The following is a 13,734-nucleotide window of genomic DNA, read 5'->3' as shown; positions in this document are numbered from 1 at the left end:
TAATAATCCCTTTTATAGCATTTCATTGATAACATGTGAATAACTTTAATATCGCTCCAGAACATGGCAGGTGAATTAAAGCTTCACAGGTTGTGGGCCTGTAGGGGCAAAAGTAAACGGGCCTTGGGCTTGATTATGTTCGGGATATGGCTAACATAGGGGCAGGTAAATGGGCCTTGGGCTTAATTAAGTGACGATTATCCGCCACGCGCCTCAACAAAAATCATAATACAAAGATGTAGATTCAAAACAAAGCCATCATTATAACTGGAATATAATTTATAAATTATAGGGTTGTTTAGGACAAAATTTTAAATAGAAACGAAAATATATAAATTAATCTGTCTTAATGGAATGTGGAAAAAATAATTTTAACAAAGCCAATTTTGCCCCATTTTTGATAGGGGGAAAAGCTTTCCGGTATTCAAGTGAATTGCATCAATAAGATTTGATTGTATAATAAACTCTCTTTTGTTATGACGTAAGAATCAAGTAGTTATTATTTGGTATCCATCAGATAAATTTTCAGATTAACACAATAGCTTGCAGTTTAGTGTGACAAATTCGTTGGAGAAATGTGCTGGTTATGAATTATTGATCAAATATTCACCTACTAGATCAATTTGGACAGAAACGATTGTATAATTATAATATATATCTTTGATTTGGGTGGGGATTGTGAGTAATGGGTATGATAATATTAATCATTGAACATGTCGTTGATGGGCATAATTACAAGTGGGTTATTAATAATAACTAGAGAATTTTTGCATACAGAATGTATGCGCTGTTTTTCGTGTTATTTTAATCTAATGTGTTTCTATAATAGTTTTGTATATTAATAATGATATCATCATTTAAAAATTCAAAAATATGGATAAAATTACATAGATATTTCAATAGTTCTACAAATTTTTGAAAATAAATATGATAGTGATAAGAAAATACATACATTTAATAATATACTTATATATATATATATATATATATAGTTTGTTACACGAGATAAAAAGAATGATGTTTGGTATCTTTTTAGAAAGTCCATGTTAATATCACGGACCTTTGATAAATAATTTTATATAAAGATAAAATATCTTTTCTATTATGTGTGATAATTTTACTTTAATGATAAAATACACTGTAAATGATTTAATTGCCCTCAATTTATAAAAATCTTAAACCATATCTTCTCTCATATCATATTATATAATATATAAAATTAGGTAAAAATAAATAAATCATACAAGCACTGTCGGCGTATGGACAAATAAGAAATATGAACTCAAGCAGCAACTTTGAAATCATAATATGATAAGGTTAATTTTGTCATTACAATCTAATATATAAATTTAATCACTCTTATATGTATTATTAAATTTTTTGATGTCACGATAAATTTTTTTAAAATATTGACAGTAATCCCTTTAAAATTATAAATTATTCTATTTCATTTAATAAAATATGTTATATATATATATATATATATATATATATATATATATAACATATTTTATTAAATGAAAATAGAATAATTTATAATTTTAAAGGGATTACTGTCAATATTTTAAAAAAATTTATCGTGACATCAAAAAATTTAATAATACATATAAGAGTGATTAAATTTATATATTAGATTGTAATGACAAAATTAACCTTATCATATTATGATTTCAAAGTTGCTGCTTGAGTTCATATTTCTTATTTGTCCATACGCCGACAGTGCTTGTATGATTTATTTATTTTTACCTAATTTTATATATTATATAATATGATATGAGAGAAGATATGATTTAAGATTTTTATAAATTGAGGGCAATTAAATCATTTACAGTGTATTTTATCATTAAAGTAAAATTATCACACATAATAGAAAAGATATTTTATCTTTATATAAATTATTTATCAAAGGCTCGTGATATTAACATGGACTTTCTAAAAAGATACCAAACATCATTCCTTTTATCTCGTGTAACAAACTATGCCATGCTAATTATAGATAATAGTAACGATAGTAATAATAATGCAACCGTCAAGAGGAATTTCCTGGTCATGGGTACTGATTTCCAGTTTATCCAGTTTCCCCTACCCACCAAGAAAATCTGCCAAATAAAAGAACGCCACTCAACTGGTTTGAACTAGTTATTAAAAGATTACTTGTCTGCATGCTCGTTTAATTTGCTAGGTCCCTAGCTATTTCACAAATAGCTAGTACTTGGTATTTTACCAAATTAAAACAAAAAAAATACCAAAAACAAATTGGTTGGAATCTTACAGACTTAGTGCAAGATAGGACAGTCTGGTAAATACTGAATAAATAGCCATGCACCATGCATTAAGGTGATCAGTTCTTCATTACAGAAACTTCCAACAGCTATGGAACCTAGCTTATAAGAAGTAGCTGACAAGACTTGGTTGATGTTTGGTGCCAAATTCGACGAAATTAATTTAGCTATTGTCTTTAATTATTGAGCATGCGATTCCGTTGGTGGAATTTTTTAAACAGTATTTATTCCTCAACCGGCATGATCAAGTCGACGTTGACGAAAAGAATTTATATATAGTTTTATATAAAGTTGAAAATTCAATCAAGAAAGTTAAAAATTGAGTATCATATATCTCATTTGGGTGAGGCTACATATATATATAAAGAAGTCAACTTCTCAGTTAACGTGACCTTTCAGGCATAAAAATGGCTATCGTTCATCCATTCCCTTCTGGTTTTAATTTCCCTAAAGTCCCCTCAGCTACTATCTTTCTTTCCTTCCATCGTCATTATATATTTCTCAGGTAAGAAAGTTTTTGAAAAAGGAAAATAAAATCCTTTAATTTAATTTGATCGGAGATTAACTTGGTGCTACACTTTCAAAGAATGCATGAACTAGGAAAAAATCTTGATTCATGCATCCGTGGATTTCAAAATATTTCGGAGAATCATGGCTTATGTATTAGATCGATGCTGACTGGAATCTTTTTGCATTGAGCAGTTTTCGATATTTTACGGCATGGGTGCAAAACCATCCAGCAGCACAAGACGCCATGATTCGTTCAGCCGTGGATCTCGTTCGAGCTCTTCTCCCCGTCATGCTCATGTAGAAAGCTACTTTAGTTCTGAATCTGACAGAGTGACCGAGTTTCACAAAAAGTATAGGAGAATTCACGACGACTATAATTCTCTCGAACAGGTCAATTATCAGATATCACTTGAGTTAATTGTTTCTTGAGTATTTATCGTGTTTGATTTATGTTTCAGGTGACACAAGCTCTTGTTGATTCCGGTCTCGAATCCTCTAATCTCATCGTTGCCATTGACTTCACGAAAAGCAATGAATGGACGGGGAAGAAGTCTTTCGACGGGAAGAGTCTTCATCACCTTGGGGATGACTTAAATCCATACGAGCACGCCATCTCCATTATTGGAAGAACTCTTTCGACTTTTGATGAGGATAATCTCATTCCTTGTTTCGGCTTTGGTGACGGTATGTGTGTCGGTGTAAATATATAACAGTTCTTTTGCCATGAAATTTGATAAGCAGTGTTGAATATATATGTTGATTGATTCTTGCAGTAACTACCCACGATCGAGATGTGTTCAGCTTTTATCCAAACCATCGGCCCTGCTATGGATTCGAGGAGGCGTTGAATCGATACAGAGAGCTTGTAGGAGACATTAAGTTAGCAGGTTGACGGATTTATATGGGCTCACGATGTTTTATCAGTTTCTTGAATTTTGAGTTTTTGGGTTGCCTAAACTGACTTTCTTGGTGTAGGACCAACATCATTTGGCCCGATAATCGAAACCGCAATCGGAATAGTTGATGGCAGTGGTGGTCAGTATCACGTACTTTTGATCATAGCTGACGGGCAGGTGACACGAAGCGTTGACACCGGAGTGGGGCAGTTTAGTCCTCAAGAGAACAGCACAACCGATGCGATTGTGAAAGCAAGGTTCTTGAAATGAAAATGGATTTTTTTGGCCTAGCTAGATAAGCAATATTTGGTTTATTTGTGTTGTTGTCTGTCTTGCAGCATGTACCCGTTGTCGATAATCGTCGTTGGAGTTGGAGACGGGCCATGGGACACAATGAAAGAGTTCGACGACAACATTCCAGCCAGAGCTTTTGATAATATTCAGGTCAAAAACTTCCAAAATCACCACTTCTAAACATGATCATGTACTGAATATATGTAGGAGCAGAAAATTCACCCATTTTAGGATGCAGTTTGTTAATTTTACAGAAATCATGTCGAAAGACATCCCGTTAGCTCAGCGGGAAACAGAGTTTGCCCTGTGGGCATTAATGGAAATCCCCTCACAATACAAGGCAACACAGGAGCTTCAACTATTGGGGTACATGTCTCTCTTTTTCTAGCAATTTTCGTGCTTTGACAAATGCATCGCCTGAGACTAACCGCTCGTTATTCCGCAGCAAGAGGAGAGGTAATATCACAAAAGATCCATTGCCCCCTCCATCAACAAACTATAGGCAACAGTATGCTCCCCTGTACCCCCCCACGACGAGCAGCTCCTCTCGAACAGCTTCCACGGCTTACTGTCCCCCGTCCCCCAGTACCATGGTAAATTCCTCGCATAATATAAATTAGCACATCCATCTATTACCATCTTTCATCCTGAGTTTACTCTGCTGATGCCCCGCAGAACTGCCCGGTTTGCTACGGGAACAAATGGGAAGTCGCACTTGGATGTGGACATACGGTAAGCAAAATAGTGAGTCAGAAAGATTGCATTGTTAGGATATATATAAATGTTCAAATCACTGAGTACATAAACTTTGTGCATGTGCAGGTATGCTATGAGTGTAGCACGGATCTTCACTGGTGCCCCGTTTGCTCGATGGAGATAACCAATAGAATCAGACTCTCATCCAGCTGATGTTATAAGTTCCGATGTTCAGATTCAAGAAATATGGGTTGACACGGTGTGGATTTTGCGATGGCTTGCGAACCTTAAACAGAGTGTATATTACGTTTATATAGTCTTTACTCTTTATCATATGCGTCCAGGATTCTCAAAGGTTTCCCCTTTTTTGTCTCCCCGAAAGGAAAGGAAGGATACATGTGTGTGTTGTGTGAAAATACACAGCCTTGTTGTCCGACTTTCTAAATCTTCTGTAATATTTTTTTGCGTGCAAACTTTTATATCAATCTGGAACGCAGATGTGTTATTGTGTGTGCAAAATAGGCTGATATATCAATTTATTGGCTTAATTAAAAATTTAAAACTAAAACATATGATAAAATTTAGTAGGGAAAAAAATAATACTTAATTAAGAGTTCGAAGCAATAGAAATATGCGAAGTAAATATCAAACGAACAGATTTTAAAAATGTTAAGTGATGCGTTAATTAATATGTATGAATAAAAATCGCGATATCCATCAACAAAACCTCTTGGAAGCACAACTGATCTTCAGACATATAACACGATTTTCATCGAACATCAATGCAAAATAATCAAAGGAATATGCATCACGACATCACACAAAAAACTAGCAACTTTCAGTAAGACTCAAGATAAAGGTACCAAGTGAAGGTGAATTTAATAACCTGGAAAATAAAAAATAAAAATAGAATAGAATTGTCTGGTTTATATAATTTTATACCTTACCCTTCCTTCATCTCCAAGTTTCGAACTTAGTCAAAATTATTTCATTTAAATTAATTCAAAGATGGTCTGCAGTATAAAATTAATTTTTCTCACGTATAAGTACTGTTGTTATTCAATAATTTAGTTCCAATGAGCATTAATTCATTTCAATTTCCTGATTTTGATGAAAAGAATAGCCACCCTTTTTAAAATGTTCAATTATTGTAATGTAAATTATATCTTTTATATTAATTATCCTCCATAATTTCTTCTTTGTTATTTAGGTGTTGAATCACTAGCGCGAGACGGACAGCAGAAAAACCAAGTGGTGATGATAGGAAGCGGCACCGACATCGTCAAATCGGCCGAGAGATTGAGGAAAAAGGTCGGCTGCACCGACGTCGTTAGCGTCTCCTCCCTTGTTAATTAAAAATCATAACCCCGTGATTAGTTATTATTTGTTTAAGGTTTGGAATAAGTCCTTCCGTTGAAGCGATAATTGTAGTAATTTATTTATAGATAATTTGCAATAATTCATTAATGATTGATCTTATCACATATAATTGTGGGGTTGTGTGTGTGTGTAAATAATCAAATATGGAAAATGTTTTTACCTAATAGACCAATATACAAGATTTGAAAATTAATTTCAAATGTAACAATGCTTGAAATTTATTATATGACGATAGTATTATTTCAAAAAAGAATCTAAAGCAATGATATAAAATGCAATATAAAAAACGAGTATGTGATATTTTTTTATGACGATGGAACGTGTGACTGTGACAGCATACCAATCACACAACTAAAGTAAACCACAATAGACAAACAATTTGCAGTATTCCTTAATTTTTCCACTAGTTGATTAAAAAAATAGCCACATTTATACTCTAACATAATAATCTTTTTTTCCTACTGTTGTTAACATAAATATGCAGTAGACTTATTATTTGCTTAAAAAACAATAATTTATATACATATTATTAAATTAAATGAAGAGGTATTATTCTTGAAAAGCCAAAATGATCTGTTCTTCCTTTTAAATAAAGTAAGAAAATTAATACAAATAGATGTGTATATATATGATAACAATGATCAAACTTTTAGTTTTTATAGGTGGGGTTGTTATTATTATTTATATAATTATTGAATAACATTAAATGCTATAAAAATATATCTATATATTTTTAAAAATATAATTAATGTGAATACGTGTTTTCTACTAACATTTTTTTTAAAAAAAAAACAATTTAATTCTTAATATTTTTTTATTGATTTTTTTAAAAAAACACTTCTCCAAGCATCTGTGCTTCGCTAGAACGTCTCGACAATCATGTTGAATTTGACTTTTTTTTTTTGCTTCGTGAATAAATACGCGAATCATAACTCTTTCCTCGTTCATCATAATCTTTACGTTCTCTTTCACGAATTCCAGATTCTCCGTCTCTTTCCCGATCCAGATATTCCAAGTTCCAATTCAAGATTCGAAAAAATTATGTCTTACGCATATCTTTTCAAGTATATAATTATCGGCGATACGGGTAATTTCTGCTTTTCGGCCTGCTCCTTCTTTTTGCCGTTTCTAGATTTCTATAATTTTTTTTAAAATCGTTGTTATTTCGAGGTTTGTTTTGTTTTAGTACAATTGGAATATGATACTCTTTATCAGTGTTTATTTTTCCTTGTATGATGTTGTTTGATATTTGAGGAAGATTGAGTTTTTTTTATGGGTGTGATCTGCTCTTCTTGAAATAGAACAATATAGATAAAGTTTGGATGATTAGATTAGATTAGATTAGATGGGTCGTGTAAAGTTCTAGTCTTTGTTTCAGATATCAATTGTTTGACCTAATCTAATGTAAAGTGAAGCTAATTAGTAGGAGTTGGCTGTTTTAAGGTTTTTAGAAAAGGGCCCAATAAGCCGACCAACTAGATTGATTGGTGTTTCATGTTCGAGCTACATTGGATGGTTGATTGAGTAAAATTCCAGTGAGACAGCATTTTTCTGTGCAGGAGTGGGAAAATCATGTCTTCTTCTTCAATTTACTGACAAGCGGTTCCAGCCGGTGCATGACTTAACTATTGGAGTTGAGTTTGGAGCGAGGATGATTACTATTGACTCTAAGCCCATCAAGCTTCAAATATGGGACACGGTATATATTAATTTCAGAAACCATGCAAAATAAAGTTGTAATGGTAGCAACCATGTTCTTCTGTCTATTATTGTGATGGTTTACTAGGATGCTGTTACTACTCGCTTTTAAATTCAACATTTTCGAATAAGATGATACTAAAGATTAATGATGTTATAAAGACGTGGAGACTCAAATATTATTACGATTAAATAACTTGAATACAATCTCAATCTGAGTTCTAGAAAAAGCAGATTTTCTTTATACATGTTGAGTACCTTACCTTGTAGAGTTTTAACTTCTTGTATTCAAATAGCTTTTCCAGTTCATCCCAGATCTCGAAACTGCATTTTGTTGGAATTCTTGCTAATGCCTACTGGTTGTTCATTAATTGAAACTGAGTTATGTATAGGTTTGCGAATGATTTTTCTGAAAGTTGTAAAGCTGGTAATCCCAAGGATCATTATTCTATTCCTGTATCTAAGTTAGATCAATTTCTCAGGCTGGACAGGAGTCCTTTAGATCCATCACAAGGTCCTACTACAGAGGAGCTGCTGGTGCTCTATTGGTCTATGATATCACCAGGTAGCTCTTCCATCTGTGTGTAATGTTTCATGTACAGAGACTTGGTGATTTTTATCTTGATTATTTTTTTCCCAAAAAAGAACACTATCCAACTTCCAAAGGTTGCAACTCTGTGGAAGAGTTCCATATTTTGTTATAATGGATGATCTATAATATTTCTTCTGATTTTTTTAAGGTCTTCTTTAAACTTAAAGCTTTGGTCTAGCATGAGTATGGCTAAAGACTATATTCATGGTCTTGTTAATGTATGATTGTGGAATTGATGACACAGAAGGTGGTCAAGAACGACTGATAGTTTGAGCACCTTTGTTTCAGCACGTAATACTTGCATTTCACCTCATATGATTGCCTGCTAGCATATTTCACTGAAGTTAATATAGTAGAAATATTAAGAGATAAAATTGATAAAATTGAACTACCACCCCTTTACAACTATTCCTCTATCACTATGTGTCATCATGAAGCGAGAGGGGTTGAGCCAATAAAAAATTTGTGAAAAGCCCTTTCCAACTTCAGTGTACTTGATGTTAAGAAAGGTTCTTTCCTTTACCACATGTCAGGAGGGAAACATTTAATCACTTGGCTAGCTGGCTAGAAGATGCAAGACAGCATGCAAATCCTAACATGACAGTAATTTTGATAGGAAGCAAGTGTGATCTTGCTCACAGAAGGGCTGTTAGCACTGAAGAAGGAGAACAGTTTGCAAAAGAACATGGATTACTTTTCATGGAAGCATCTGCAAAAACTGCTCAAAATGTTGAGGAGGTGATGAATCAGTTCAGGAAACTGGACACCCTAATGCCTTGTACAATGCACCTTTTTTTATCCGTTCTGTTTTTTTCTATTTTCATTCACAAAGCATTATCTACAGGCGTTTATAAAAACAGCTGCAACAATATATAAGAAAATCCAAGATGGGGTTTTTGACGTGTCAAACGAGGTTAGCTCCTTTCTCCTTTTGGTAATGAGTTCTATCATTCTCCTTTTGTATATCTTGATTAAGAACGTCTGTAGTGTTTTCATCCTAGAACAAATGGCTCTAATTTGTGGCTTCTGATTTTATTGCCAGTCAACAAACCAAAATATGTCTTTTCACCCTCAAATAGCTCATATTAGGATGTATACTATCAAGCAAATTTTTTAAAAAAAAAAATTTTTGCCCCCACTTGCCGTTAAAACATTTCATTGACCATGATTTTTCTTTTGTTGCGCTACTCGTACTTAATAATCTATATCTATTTGCAAGAAATTATAATAATTTCTTTTATTTTGTAGTCTTTTGGAATAAAAGTTGGCTATGGTGGAATACCTGGCCCATCTGGTGGGAGGGAAGGTTCTTCATCTCAAGCTGGAGGTTGCTGCGGCTGAGATATATTTGGAAGCACTAGTGAAATATTCTTTTAAGCAATTCAACATTTTGTGTGCATACTTCTTTTAGCTTCCTGCCATTTCCTTCTTGCTCTCATTTCTGCTCGAATATGAATTCGACGGTGCACTCTCAATCATTGTACAAAAGTGTTGTATCAAGCTGCAAACTAGAAGCAAGCTCTGTTAAATTTGTAATATATGGTCAAGTTTTCTCTGTTTCCCTTGTTTGGTACGATATGGAGTGTGGGCCGTATATTCGATCAAATATGATGACTGCTACAAATGCATTCAAAATATTTGTCTATTTCCTCACGTGGAGACACTCGGATTATGGTGATTTTTTTCGCTCAAATCTAATAATATTACGGTTAAAGATATAGTGTCTGTTACAAAAAAAAAACTTGAAAGACCTTTAAACCCCTTCAGAATAGAGAAGGTCCCTTGACCCCTTCATAACTAGAGCAAAGCATATTAATTTGATAGAATTATCTGGGCCTGGTGTATGGCAAAATTTCGAACAAATTATTTAAAGAAAGTATGTATGAGCGCAAAACGAGCTCTTTTTACGATCTGTCTCGTCCAAAGGTTGTATGTATAAAAGGGACTGAGGAGATCCCGAGGGAGGAAAGAACCGTAAATGTGGGATTTTGTTATGCCAAATTTCATCGATATCCAGTTGTATGCACACACGGTACAGTGTCAGAAAGAGATGCGAGGAGATAAGGTTGAACGGTGTGTAATTGTTTGCACTCCCTCGTTCTCCATGTGTCCAGAAAACGGTTTTAATTAGCTTCAAATCACATAGCGTGTGACTAAAAAACGATCTTCATTTTGAAGCAAACGCAAACCCAACACAGCTCCCATGAAAATTGGCCCCAAAAGAAGGGATAAAAAGACAAGGCAAACAACAGAAGCCAGCCATAAAGATCCTCCTCTCTTCATCACTTTCATCTAATCTAATCTTGAAATATAAACATTTTCATGTAACTATACGTCTCTTTCTTTATTATTTTCTTGTTTTCAGACAGCGGCAATAAGACATGGATCAGCCTGGAGAGCTAGAGAACACACAAACCAGGAAGAGGACAAGAGATCATGGAGAAGACAACAAACAATCCAAGAAAGGGAAGAAATCCGAATTTAGCGTCCTGGACGATTTGATGCATAAAGAAGAGAGTTATGATTTCGGGGATGGCTTAGGAGTATTTGATTTTCCCTGGCTGAAAGAGGGCGTGATCTATAAAGGGAACGAGTACTTCGAAGAGCCGGAAGATACATTTGCACCATGTCATTACATAGACGAAGAAGTTTCGAGCTCTTTGGCATCGAATCTTGATCAATCATGCGCACAAAATCTACTTATTCCTCCGGCCCATGATCAAAATTTGTATTGTAAGAAGTCTGATGATGACAGTTTGCGGTCATTGTTCCAAGTTGATGATCTAGAACCGGTAGATTGCATTTGGAGCTTCGCAATCGATCAGCCTCTTGATGTTGGTTTGAACAAGGCCAGACTAGAGATTTGATGATCCATCGTTTATATAATAAGTTAAATATCAGTGGCGAAGCACCATGTCTCGTATTATGGTTCCGTTTTTGGTAATCTTTTCCCACAAAAATGGTGATCTCCATCCCCGCAAAGAGATGGGCAAGCCGATCTTATACATGTTTGATGCGTGTGGCACTTATTCCGGACAAGTTTTGGGCAGACCCTTGGGATAAGATAATTTACACCCCGAAAAAAATTCATCCGAAAGAAGAAGAGTCTTGCATGAATGATTATGTCTAATGTCATAATCAAACATCTTTTTAACAATTTCTAAGAAAAACATATATTCACGGCCATTTTTTCCCCAAGAAAATCTACGTGATACTATGATTGCAGTTTATCCATGATCCAAAATGTGTAGCCTCGAGATTTCATGAAACCACGAGAGTTTTTCCAAAATAATAACAAGTCAATCCATTGATTTGTTAACAATGAGTAAATGTAATTATGGAATCACTTTGACATGTTGAACTGCATGCTAATTATATTTTATTCAAAAATCACTCAGTTAGTATAGTGTTTGTAATATTTTGGACAACCCAATTCATATTGGGTCCTCGGGTAACAATGAAAGCATGGCTCCGCCACTGCCGTGGGCGGACATCGCCCGTCTGTGATGAATGAGAACTTGATCAAGTTCTCCAATATCTGTGATACTGTTTCTCAGCTCTTTCCAGATGATTCAAACGGTGATTTAGTTATCATTTGATCTTTCTTGATTTTGAGATCAATAATCAATCATATGTTAATGTAACAGATTGTCTTCATTACGGGATCCTTGCTGCTCGTTTTCTTTTCCTTTTAGCCAAGGGTGGTATAACGTATTCATGCTGGGTTCGGATTTTCTGGTCATTAAAAAAATTAAAATATTTACTTTACTATAATATATTAATATTTCGTCAACAGAAAAACTCAAAACTCTATTCGAATTTAAAAGAAATCAATGCAATAAATTCGTAATTAGACCAGTACTGCAAGAGCTATGAAGAAAATTATGGTAAATTATGCCTATTTTATACATTCTCTCATTTTGTGGAGTTTTATTTACATTGTACATATTTTTTAAGAGTATTACCTTCTCACGTATTTTTATCCATGAAGCAGGTTAACACAATCTATAATTATCATGTATTGTAATAATTTTGGTATAAAAAGTGATATTTTCATGAGTTGGATCGGATCGGATATTAGTTTCACAAAATTGACTCATAATATTATCTGACACTAATTTTTGTGATCTTGTAATTAGTTCATTACACTATGTCTTCATCTTTTATAATAAATTTTAGCAAAAGATGTGTTTTTTGGTTTATCTTCATTTAAAAAAAAAAATTACAATATCATTCACATCTCAATTTCTGAAAAAATATATTTAATACATTTTTTTTATCTCTCTTAAATATTGAAACAATAGTAAACAATATTATTATTATTATTATTATTATTATTTTATTTAAAGTAATTGCATTGGTTAGAAAGTAAAATTTTATAATTCTGATATAAATGCTCGAATTATTAGAATTTATGCAAAAAATTATGTGAGATGGTCTCACGAGTCGTATTTCGTGAGACAAATCTTTTATTCGGGTCATCCGTAAAAAAATATTACTTTTATGTTAAGAGTATTACTTTTTTATTGTGAATATCGATTGGGTTGATCCGTCTCACAGATAGAATTTAATAGTAGTGTTATATCTTACTAAAAATTAATATAGTAAATTTAAAACAAAAAACTAATGTAGGAATCAAGATTTAAGTGTTTAAGTTGAGAAATGTTATATAATTTTGTTGGGAATTAAAGGTTGTGGGTCATGAGAGTTGCATGATCGACCAAGCAATGTCAAAGGTTCATAAATGCATAATCAATGTGTCCATAACACAGACAATCTTCAGTCACATCCTAAGCATCGAGAATACGTAATAAATATTCCATAATTGTTTTTTTTAATACATTTTTTTTAATGAGACGTAGTAAATAAATTTATCTCATTGCGTTAAATTTTTATTTTTTAAATACATTGCGTTAACTTTTATGTGTTTATAATAAAATATATGTGCGTTTTTTTCCTCTAATTTAATAAAGTATTTTGAACAGAAAAAAAACAAAAAATTCGAAGAAAATAAATTTTATTTCAATTTCTAACATTCTCTATACATTTATTTAAATATATGACATGTTTGCTAAAACATCTTAATCCAAGTTGACAGGTTGCCATATTCAATTTTATGGTTCATATGATTGACGTAATTTATAGTTTACAAACTATTGTATTCGACGTAGTTTTTTTTTCCGACGATGTATCCAGTGCATATGAACATGTTTTTTGTAAGATGATATCACGAATTTTTATCTGTGAGATCGGTCATATCTACCGATATTCACAATAAAAAATAATATTTTTAGCTAATATTTTTTTTCTCAAATAAGATATTTGTCTCACAAAATATGATCCGACTGTTTCACACAAGTTTTTGCTGGCCAAATTCTCCATTGCA

General features: G+C 33.0%; 2 protein-coding genes across 2 annotated transcripts; both read left to right on the top strand.

Annotated features, from left to right (window-relative positions):
- Positions 1 to 2,733: 2,733 nt before the first annotated feature.
- On the top strand, positions 2,734 to 5,180 carry LOC140811972 (E3 ubiquitin-protein ligase RGLG2-like). The gene is made up of 10 exons (XM_073170112.1): positions 2,734 to 2,787; positions 2,985 to 3,182; positions 3,251 to 3,476; positions 3,566 to 3,679; positions 3,768 to 3,945; positions 4,027 to 4,132; positions 4,221 to 4,348; positions 4,428 to 4,575; positions 4,658 to 4,714; positions 4,805 to 5,180. The coding sequence occupies exons 2-10, from the start codon at positions 3,003 to 3,005 to the stop codon at positions 4,889 to 4,891; spliced, it is 1,224 nt and encodes a 407-aa protein (XP_073026213.1). The 5' UTR covers positions 2,734 to 2,787; positions 2,985 to 3,002; the 3' UTR covers positions 4,892 to 5,180.
- A 1,713-nt stretch (positions 5,181 to 6,893) lies between these two features.
- Positions 6,894 to 9,917, top strand: LOC140812561 (ras-related protein RABB1c-like). The gene is made up of 6 exons (XM_073170856.1): positions 6,894 to 7,145; positions 7,618 to 7,757; positions 8,239 to 8,321; positions 8,882 to 9,086; positions 9,193 to 9,261; positions 9,597 to 9,917. Exons 1-6 carry the CDS (start codon positions 6,938 to 6,940, stop codon positions 9,687 to 9,689), a joined length of 798 nt encoding a protein of 265 aa, XP_073026957.1. The 5' UTR covers positions 6,894 to 6,937; the 3' UTR covers positions 9,690 to 9,917.
- The last annotated feature ends 3,817 nt before the right edge of the window (positions 9,918 to 13,734 follow it).

Source organism: Primulina eburnea, chromosome 14 (assembly GCF_022965805.1).
Source record: "Primulina eburnea isolate SZY01 chromosome 14, ASM2296580v1, whole genome shotgun sequence".
In the NCBI taxonomy this organism is placed as follows: Eukaryota; Viridiplantae; Streptophyta; class Magnoliopsida; order Lamiales; family Gesneriaceae; genus Primulina; species Primulina eburnea.
Note: the sequence above shows the minus strand (reverse complement) of the source record. Positions and strands in the feature narration are given on the sequence as shown.